This window comes from Salvelinus fontinalis, chromosome 2, assembly GCF_029448725.1.
Source record: "Salvelinus fontinalis isolate EN_2023a chromosome 2, ASM2944872v1, whole genome shotgun sequence".
In the NCBI taxonomy this organism is placed as follows: domain Eukaryota; kingdom Metazoa; phylum Chordata; class Actinopteri; order Salmoniformes; family Salmonidae; genus Salvelinus; species Salvelinus fontinalis.
This window is the reverse complement of record NC_074666.1, coordinates 59,991,647-60,002,577: the sequence shown is the minus strand read 5'-3', so window position 1 is coordinate 60,002,577 and position 10,931 is coordinate 59,991,647. Positions and strand designations below refer to the sequence as shown.

Below are 10,931 nucleotides of genomic sequence, written 5' to 3'. Positions count from 1 at the left end.
ATAACGTTATGGGGAAAGGGTTTATTGGCTAAATGAGGCAACTCCTCGCTTACAGGCCTTGTGGTCCAGTGTTGAGTGGTCATTGGGCTAGACATTTCAGCAAGACCTGTCAACCCTTTCCCCCAGGCTACAATGGCTAAATTACTTCCGAACAAGAAGGGTCCACGGAGCTCCTCACATATAGCTCATATGAAATCACATGAACACTTTCACTTTCCAAAAAATCCATAGCCTCGCCCCTTGTGGCTCATATGAAATCACATGAACACTTTCACTTTCCAAACATCACTTGAAGTGTACTTCCGTGCTTGCGCGATATCTATTTTATCTTCGAAAATAACTTTAATAACAACTTGTTGGCCTACAGTTGAAAACGTTTTCATTACGTCCTCTCCGTCCTTCGTCCAAACGCGCGTCTATCGGTATGTGCACTCGTCTGAATGAATCAATCCGCCCGGGGCCTGTATTGAAATGTAAATAGTCTACATCACGTCAAACTTTAATTTATCAGTGTATATATATGCCACCCAATATGAACCGGATCGTTCATTATTAAACTATTAATAATATTCAGTGACCTGGTAAATATTGGATTTATTTCGACAAAGAAAAGTGTATTGAAGACTTGCAGTTGCGTCTGCGCCAATGGACCAGTTGGATTTTCTGACAGATGAGGAGTTACTGCGGTTTTTCCGCTGTAGTAGGACAGAGATGTCGTGCATGGAGCAACCACACACCTTTCTTAACCAGCTCCGAGACCACCACCTCATTCCGGAAAAAATGTACAAGGTGAGAGCAGTAGACTGGACTACCAAGTTTCTATTCACACACCCGCCCACTCAAAGTTTAAGCAAGCAGCGCTAAATTACATCCTACCAACCACGGCCCCACGCCGACGTCTTTTGGATGTATTTTCTTTTGTCCTGACCGGCCTCTTTTTTGGGGTGGGGGGGGGTGGGGGTGTGGGGGGGGGGGGGGGGGGGGGGGGGGGGGGACCAAATCGGAACCAATCAAGGAGGTCAATGTTTGGTTGGTCCGGTCTATGCTGGCCTTGATTTTAACATCCACAGACATCTAGTCGAATTTGTTCTCAACTGACTTGCCTAGTTATATAAAGGTAAAATAAATTTGGCTATAATTGGTTCAGATTTGGTCCGGTTGGGATTTGGCCCAAACATTGACAGATGTTTTTAGTTGAGAAATCATAGACATCTATGTTTTACAGGTTTGGACAGCACAGTTAATAAAAGTAAAGTATAGTTCAATACAGCAGAGCACAGCCTAATGTCCTAATCTACTCTATTGAATTAAACAACTGTACTCTAATGTATTAAACTCTACTATATGTTACTGTACTCTACTGAAGTAAACTATACTGTATTGTACTATACTTTACTCTACTGAATAAAACCCAGATTAAACCGTGTAACAAAACAAATTGTAGTCTACATAATTTATTTGGTAAAACTAACACCAGTTACTGTCCTATTGCTAGCTGGTAACAGGTCTCTGAATGTTATTGTACGAGTGGAAATTGGAGTTGATGATCATTGATTCATAAGGCCTGATGTGTGTCCATAAATCCCTGTCTGTCACAGGAACTTATTGAGATGGTGGTTGCTAGAGAATCAAGTCTATCACTCCACTACAGCCTTAATTTGACAACCCCCACAAATTGGACCATAGTTTTGTATTTGACCCCTCCTGCAGAAGCTGATTCGGTGTAGGAGTAAGGACGTGAGGGAGAAGGGTGTGTACCAGGTGTTGGACTGGGTGGAGTCAGAGAGGCCCGACAGCATCAAGGTGTTCTGGAACTGTGTGTTCAGGGACCACCTCCTGCAGCAGTACCCCACGTTACGCCTGTTACGAAACCGCCTGCTGGACGGTCAGTTCTGGAGTCTTCACTCTTATTATTGTATTATCATGGCATTATTATGGCATTTGTATGGATAGGTTAATATCTATATATAATTCTAACTCCTAGTAGAGTATAAATGTAGTCACAATGGTGGATTCTTTAAAGTTGAGGTTCAATGCCCTGTCAAATTGATATTATAATTGTTTTAATTAGTTGTAAATTATTTAGGTTGCATGGGTTGCTAAATTTTGCCTCCAATCCCATGCAGGGTCGTTCACATTCTATGAAAAACTGCCAAAGAAGGTGGAGAAGGAAGAGGAGGATAAAAAGCAGAAGGCTTCAGCAGAAGAGGAGGAGGAAGAGGAGGAGGAGGATAAGAAGAAGGCTTCAGAGGAAGGAGAAGAGGAGGAGGAGGAGGAGGAGGAGGAGAAAGAAGAGGAGGAGGAAGAGGAGGAGGAGAAAACAAGGAAAAAGAGTAAACAGAAAGAGAGAAGTGAGAGTGCTGAGGAGGAGCAGCCCAGCACATCCACCCAGTCCAACCCCAGTCAGAAGAGGAACGTCCAGAGGCCGACCAACTGTGAGTCCCAGGATTCATGCTGCCTTCTGGGAAAGAGGAGGACTTGAGTCAGAAAGTCTAAAGTCCCTCTGTAACCTTTTTTGGGGGGTAAAATATATTTATTTTTAATTTCAAGTCACATCTTAATGTTTGTCCGGAACCTGTCCCCATGCAGATTTTCCTTTCAGGAAGGGAGAGAAAGATGACATCTGGACCTGGCCCATCTACAAGACCCAGCTCCCAGTCACCTGTGGGGACAAAGAAGGCATGCTCAAGAGGGACAAGCTGGCCAAAGGTAGGTCGTAACAATGTGATGTGATTCTCTGTGTTTCTGTGTAACAGTGGATGTGGTTCGGTCCCAATAACCGTGCCTGAGACCTTAAAGGGGCAATCTGCAGTTGCTACATTGGTTTTTGGACATTAATGATATGTATCCATTGATTCTTGAAGAATATAACTTATAAATATCTTGTGAGCTTAGTTTAACTGACTTACCCCATCAGAACAAAATATAAGCTTTTTTTACTCCAATGTTTGTAATCAAAGTAAATGTAAACACACACTCTATACCCTCAAAGCATGGTTAAAACTAGAATGTTAATAGTATAGTAATAGTAATAGTCAGTCTTCACATCCATAGTCCATTTTATGAATTTGAGAGTGGTTACATTTCTCCAACCCAGAGACCAGAGCCCATATCCACAAAGCATCTCAGAAAAGGTCCTAGGGATCCTGTTAAAACAAGTTTTAAGACAACAAAAAGGCAACTCACAGTAGGTTTTAGAATGTCGTAAGATACTTCCCAGACAAATTCTGAGTCAGGATTCAAATCAACTCATAAAAGTTTATCTCAGCGGGTAATCACGACAGTTTGAGGTACCGCAAAGGAAAGATAGTGCTGACTCTCATTGACATTGTTGCAAATGATGGGGAATAACCAATCGCGATGAAGCATTGCCAGTTGTGAACTCCATACTGTAGGGAACACGCTTCAGGCAACCACGGCGAATCTGACTAGCCTACATCAGAAATGTTGCAATGGTAAAAAGTTTGATATAATTTTCGCCTGGCACGATCACTTTTCCTACTGTAATATGTTGGCATGCATAACCTTTTTTATTTTATTATGATGGTTTCTAAAGGTGGATTTTTTTTACAAGATTACCTTTATATCAACACTTGTCACTCACATTTAACAACTCTGAATTGCTTTGCCACAGGAGGCATCAAGTCACTTGCTGATAATGTTGCATACAACATTGCATACGTTTGAAAGGTCTATCATTTCAGCATAAATCCTAGATGCCTTCAATTACTCAATTTATAGGCATGCCCAATTTAGACTTTTTTTTTTAACAAAGTAATATTGCGCTCCAAATTGATAACTTGAAATAACATGATGTAGGTCATTAAATAATCTAAAAGAAAAACGTGTTTATTTATTAGCCTAGTGGTTATAAGTATTTAGGCATGTAAGTTGTGAAATAGGTCTCATGTGACATCATTGTCAAAAGCTCAAGACATACTGTTACATGTACAGTAGGTCTAGATTATTTATGGATTGATCATATAGAAATATCAAAACGTTATTTTAACAACTCCAAAGTAATGGCGTGCGGGGCAGGAACCACTGACTTACTGCATTTTTCTATTACCAAGACACCTGCTGATAACCCTTAACTGGTTAGGACAGTTTATGAGGTGTACAAAATATCTGTTGACAAGGTGTGACTTTTATGACTAAAGGCATCATGCATAGCTTTTATGTTTACCCATCAGCACTTACTATAAATGTTATACTCTGAGACCCTTTGTGGATACGGGCCCAGATCTAATGTATAGTCTTTAGTGGGTTAACGCAGTAGTGAGATGTGCAGGAGACACAGTCAGGCACGTGTACTACGTTCAATTTGACTTTGCATGGTTTTAATTTGTAGTGGTGTATGATGTCTGACTTCCTCAATGGTCTGTCTCAGGGAAGAGGTGCATTGTGGTCCAGGGTCGCTGGTTCACCCCAAGTGGCTTTGAGGAGTTTGGGGGGAAGAAGAGCAGTAAGAAGTGGAAGTACAGTATCCGCTGTAGCGGCACCACTCTGGGAGAACTGATCCAGGTACAGCATATATTTTGATTTAATCTATTTGACCATTTAAAAACACAATTCAACCAGACATGGATACATTGCATTTAAATATATATAACATATTCATCAAATATAACACAGAAAAGTGGGAGGGGTGGCCACGTGTGTCGCTATTATGCGTGGAAATACTTAGGAACAGGTTTCCCAAATGTAAAATCACTTGGAGCTGAATTCCTGGTGTTTTTACAGTTTTTTATGTCCAACAATAAAAGTTCAACAACTGGTGCTCAGAAAACTTGGTGGGCCAAATAAAACCACCTGCGGGCCAAATTCTGTCCGCAGGCCACCAGTTGGGGAGCCCTGTTTTAGAGGCTATACTGTAGGGGTTTCCTGTAGGTTTTATTAACTGCATTCGGGACGCATGTGCAGTCCGGCAATATCAATTATGCGTGTGCTTTGAATTAATACCGACTTTGTGTGAAGTAAATACGCTAGGCTGAAGGCTTCCATACGACAACCTATTAGGACAATGTAATATTTTATTTTTTGCTAATCTGATGCTGCTCCTGTTGTCTATTTTGTGGAATTGCATTAGTGCTGACATTGGGGGAAAATGTCACTTAATTTTTTCGGGGAAATATGAAGTGTTGCTGGGTCAGTCAGGGATCCCAGTTACCCATGTAAATCCCTAACACCCACACACACTTAACATGTACACACATGCATACTCACACACACACACACACACACACACACACACACACACACACACACACACACACACACACACACACACAACATATGCTGCTGCTACTGTTTATTATATATCCTGTTGCCTAGTCACTTTACCCCCATTTACAGTACATAGCTACCTCAATTACCTCGTTATCTTTAACTCTGCATTGTTGGAAAAGGACCTGTAAGTAAGTATTTCACTGTTAGTTTACGCCTGTTGTTTACAAAGCGTGTAAATAAAATATAATTTGATTAGATTTTATAAACCATGAAACACATTCTGCCCACTTCTTACAACTAGCCCAATCGCGGCGTTGGATGTCACAATGTTTTCTAGTAGTTATTCCTTTTTTAACAAGAAGTGAAGCAATATAGCAAGCATATTCTTAGAAATAGCCTTTCTTTGATCAAACAATATTCCTAACAAAATTCAGCATTTTATGCCTTCAAGAATAACATATGACATTTTGAGTAAATGGTGTGTGACAGGAAAAATATGTGTTTGAGAGAGAGGCAACAAAGGGATCTCTTTATAACACAAGCACAAAAGATCTTGGGATTTATTGTGCACTGGCAGTGGCAATGTTGATAGTGACAACCAACCCCACATTCCATGTGACAACCATCCCCAGCTATCCCCTTAATGACAATTAAAGACATGCTCCGGAACTTTGGCAACTAGTAAGTATTTTTTTTAAACCTCCCGCTTTGGGCTGGATGTGTCAATGTGTAGTTCATACATGCATAATCTATGAGCAGAATGACTGTCTTATTTAATTAGCCATGAAATCCCTAGTTTAAAAGTGATTGTTTACTTTGAGCTGTGCGGCGCCATTTTCCCTACATTTACCCCCATGTGGGCCACCCCCTTAGCAATTAGAGTTCCACCCTATCAGCTTCAGCCTCTTGCCATTTGATTGACAGCTATCAATGTGCACATACAGCAGAGCAAGAGAGCAATGACATGGTGCACATAAGAATTCACACATTTTAACTTTAAAAATATTACACAGCTCCATTTAGGTTGCTAGTTATTAGTAATGTGACAAACAACCCGTGAGGCAACCAACCCCGGTCTCCCCTACTCTTACCACAGCATATCGGTTTATCATTACATATACCAGAAAATTGGGCCAGACAGAGCAACGAACTATAGCTACACATTATACCCTTTCGGTTTTTCTGTAAAGAAACTAACTGTACAGGTATTTCACTGATATATGCCATTCAGTCACTCAACACTCAAAAGCAATGTCTGTCCCCTTTTTCTCTAACCCCTCCCATCATCATCCCACCCACCTCAGGAAGGTCATTTAACTTCACCAGACTTTAAAAGAAGAAAGAGTGCACAGGTAGGAGACCAAACTTTCAATATACCACATCCTCTGGATTAACAGATTAACTTCATTTGACCATTTAGCTGTACAAATGCCCTCAAATGCTTAGTTATTTGCTAATGTATTACAAATAAAAACAGTAATACCTTATTTACATAAGTATTCAGACCCTTTCCTATGAGACAATATTGAGTTAAGGTGCATCCTGTTTCCATTGATCATCTTGAGATGTTTCTACAACTTGATTGGAGTCCACCTGTGGAAAATTCAATTGATTGGACATGATTTGGAAAGGCACTCCACCAATCAGATGGAAGCCCCTCCTCTGTAAAAGGCACATGACAGCCCGATTGGAGTTTGCCAAAAGGCACTTAAAGAACGCAGACCATGAGAAAAAAGATTCTCTGGTCCGATGAAACCAATATTGAACTCTTTGGCCTGAATGCCAAGCGTCACGTCTGGAGGAAACCGGACAGTTTTAAAATGAGGCTGTAACGTAACAAAATCTGGAAAAAGTCAAGGGGTCTGAATACTTTCAGAATGCATTGTATCTTACTCCAATATTTAACTGTTTTAATTTATTTCACCAAATCATTAATAAAACATAGCAAACAGAGTCTTTGATCAGGAGTCTCCTTGTTTTACACCCGAGTGTGAGAAACCAATCTGTACGATATTCGTTAACACACAAACAGGCAGTTGGTGCTTAATTGTTAACCATTTCCTTCTCACCTTCCTCTCTTCTCTGTCTTGGCAGCATGATCAAGATAACAATGACGACTGCTTCATCTGTAGAAGCCAGGGCAGCTTGATATGCTGTGATGAGTGTCCTCGCTCCTTCCATCATAGATGTCATCTTCCTAATGTGGATGATGCTATCCTGGGGTGAGAAGAGTTGAGGGTTGATGAGAGACAGAGTGAGAGAAAGAGATTGATACAAGAGAGGTCTGTTTGTTCTGTGTAGGTAAATTTAGCTGTCAGATTATTTGTGCACTATTGAAATGTTTGTGTGTGTGTGTGTAATCACAGGGATGATCGTCCGTGGATGTGTACATTCTGTGTACTGAGGGCCAGTCATTCGTGGTATCACCCCACACAAATGACCTACCAAGAAGCCTTGACCTGCCGAATCTCTGACCACCTACTGGTGAGGAGCCTGAATTAATTTGGGCCAATTGCCTTCAATCAATCAACTGTCTGTCTGTCCATTATAAGCATCACTATATACTTGACATGAAATAATTATTCAGACTTAAATGTAAACTATCTTTGATAACCACATAATGGTGTGTTTACTCTGACAGGAATGCCAGTACCTCCTGCTGTGTCTCTACCATGCGGACGAGGGCCACGTCTTTGTGAAAGATCCTTGCATCAATGTAAGTTTGCTTGGTTCTCTCTCTGTGTGTGTGTGTGTGTGTGTGTGTGTGTGTGTGTGTGTGTGTGTGTGTGTGTGTGTGTGTGTGTGTGTGTGTGTGTGTGTGTGTGTGTGTGTGTGTGTGTGTGTGTGTGTCAAAGTTCACATATATCTCCATCTGTGTGTTTCATTGCCAGGTGAGAAACTACACCAGTGTGATAAAGACCCCTATATGGCTGGACAGGGTTGTGGAGAAGCTGCAGCAGAATCTCTACCAGTCAATGCAACACTTTGTGTCTGATGTGTTGCTTATCTTCACCAACTGTGCCACATTTAACAGGGTGAGACTGCACTACTGCAGTATCCAACGTGAAGACTCCAAGAAAATGTTGGAATTATGCTAGTCAACTTTACTTGTGCTAATGCATGAATAACAATGTGTCTTTGCTAAATGAGTTGTGTTTATTGCATTTCTAGTTTATTATGTTTTCTATACAAATGTGTGTGTCTTTTTTTTAATGAAGGATAATGCAGAGTTCCGTGGAATGGGCAAAAGATTGAAGGATCTATTTGAGAGAGAGTTCAAGAGTACATTCAGCATCCAACTTCAGCATCCAACTGCATCCAACAGCCAGTAGAGCCTTCATCAAGTCTGTACTGTTATCTCACTATTTTTTTTTTTTTTTTTTTTATTTCACCTTTATTTAACCGGGTAGGCTAGTTGAGAACAAGTTCTCATTTGCAACTGCGACCTGGCCAAGATAAAGCAAAGCAGTTCGACACATACAACAACACAGAGTTACACATGGAATAAACAAAACATAGTCAATAATACAGTAGAAAAATCTATATACAGCATGTGCAACTGAGGTAGGATAAGAGAGGTAAGGCAATAAATAGGCCATAGTGGCGAAGTAATTACAATATAGCAATTAATGGTAGAATGTGCAGAATGTGTGGAATGGTAGAATGTGCAGAAGATGAATGTGCAAGTAGAGATACTGGGGTGCAAAGGAGCAAGATAAATAAATAAATACAGTTTGGGGATGAGGTAGATTGGATGGGCTATTTACAGATGAGCTATGTACAGGTGCAGTGATCTGTGAGCTATGAGACAACAGGGAATATTCACCATGCCCTGGTCTTTCTATACAGCCTTCATACAGACTTGCATGTACATTGTTATCCATCTAGTCATTTTATGAATTTATGTAATTCATTCTACCAGTCAAAATGGGTGTGTGATAATAATTTAAATAGAATGGTGATAAAATTGCATTTCACCTCTCATGCAAGAGCCTTAGAATTTCTTACCTTCCAGGTTCTTACTTCTGGTTAGGCCTCACTAGATTTATGTTCAGGGATTCTGTTGAAAATAAACTCATGAATTTCTGAAACATTGTGGAAACATACTGTAGGTTTACTTGTTTGACTGTGTGTAGCCTTCCAGAATGTGGTTCTGCTGAGGAGAATATCATCAGACAGAGCAGAAGCGCCCTCTTCAGGGCAGTTTGGGCAGCGTCTGCTTTGCGTCTCTGCCCCACGCTGATAACGTCACCACAATTGTCAGCAGCGAATCCATGCCCAGAAGCTTTGCGCAGACCTGCTTGGTGAAATACGCAGCCATTTGGCTTCAGCTTGTTGTAAAGCCACAGGTCTGAGAATGCAAATACTGCAACAGTAGCTTATGTTGGTTTGTAGGCACATTTCTTTATATCTAATTGAAAGACAAATTTCCAGGCAAGAGCAGTCCATTTAAAATGAATTAATTCTTCCCTCGCCCTGCAATTGTCAACTCGTCAGATGTCATGATACCTCATCAGAAGTGTCCACTAAGGGCTGAGGGGAGAGGGTGTGTCTTTTAAGTGTTTGGAATGCGACCTCAGAGTCCTTTGACAAAGAAGACGAATCATCTTCGCTGCTTTCGAGTAAAGAGTCTGCAGCTTCATGATATTTTCCGGAAAAATGCGGTCCAAAGGATGACCATGCAGGGTATAAAATACAGCATGGGCGGATGGCAACTAAAACAACTACCAAACCCAAAGTACTTTGTAAGTTGTTGTTGGTACTGTATAATGAGATAGAGATATATATTTCATATTTCAGTATTGTTTCACAGGAACTTTAACTTTAGAAATACTAGTAGATAATAGCAGAATCTACCGCACACCCAGAGCTGATTAGCTAGCGAAGGTGCTGGAGGCAAAAACTGGAGAAAAGGGAAAATGCTATTACAATCTATAATGAAAGATCAGAATTGTATTGAAATGATGAGTTATCGCAAAATAAAATGTTTGCGGATCTTCCAGGCAAAGCAAACAGTTGGCTTGGAATCATAGGAGAGAGCCTCAAATATCACATTCATGTCTTTGGTCTCGTTTGCATGGTCAAACAAAAACAACTTAATGATTGGTTGAAAATAAATCCTCCCACCATGCAGGCGTCGGCTGAAGGATGAAGTTGGTAAAAAGCAACTGCAGAAACTTGCAGTCAAAGCTTCATGACCTTAGATCACATGAGTTTTGTAAAGTTCATGCAGTCAACATGTAGGTGCAAGTCTGGTTATTTTTAACCCGTAATGCAACGCACTTTGAAAGGTGGTGACCAACAATGGTCACCGATTTGACAAGGATAATCCTCTTGAACGTGCGCATTGACTACAGTTTAGACGATTCAATAAAAAGCAATTGTTAATGAAGAATAAACAATGGGAGAGGATATGGAGAGACAGATCGTTCTCCATCCAGAGGAAAAGAAAACACAAGGAGGACATAGGAGGAGGCTTCCTTCTTTTCCCTCTATCAGTTAGGTTAGTATTGTGGAGTTACTACAATGTTGTTGATCCATCCTCAGTTTTCTCCTATCACAGCCATTAAACTCTGTAACTGTTTTAAAGTCACCATTGCCCTCATGGTGAAATCACTGAGTGGGTTCCTTACTATCCAGCAACTGAGTTAGAAAGAACGCCTGTATCTTTGTAGTGACTAGATGTATTGATACACCATCCA

The 10,931-nt window shown here is 40.7% G+C and overlaps 1 protein-coding gene across 1 annotated transcript; it reads left to right on the top strand.

Moving 5' to 3' along the window:
- Window positions 1–238: 238 nt before the first annotated feature.
- LOC129822253 (nuclear body protein SP140-like protein) lies at window positions 239–9,331 on the top strand. Its single transcript, XM_055880376.1, has 11 exons — window positions 239–789; window positions 1,711–1,885; window positions 2,127–2,435; window positions 2,590–2,709; window positions 4,391–4,524; window positions 6,534–6,581; window positions 7,324–7,451; window positions 7,596–7,713; window positions 7,871–7,945; window positions 8,121–8,264; window positions 8,448–9,331. The coding sequence occupies exons 1-11, from the start codon at window positions 646–648 to the stop codon at window positions 8,559–8,561; spliced, it is 1,509 nt and encodes a 502-aa protein (XP_055736351.1). The 5' UTR covers window positions 239–645; the 3' UTR covers window positions 8,562–9,331.
- Window positions 9,332–10,931: the final 1,600 nt, after the last annotated feature.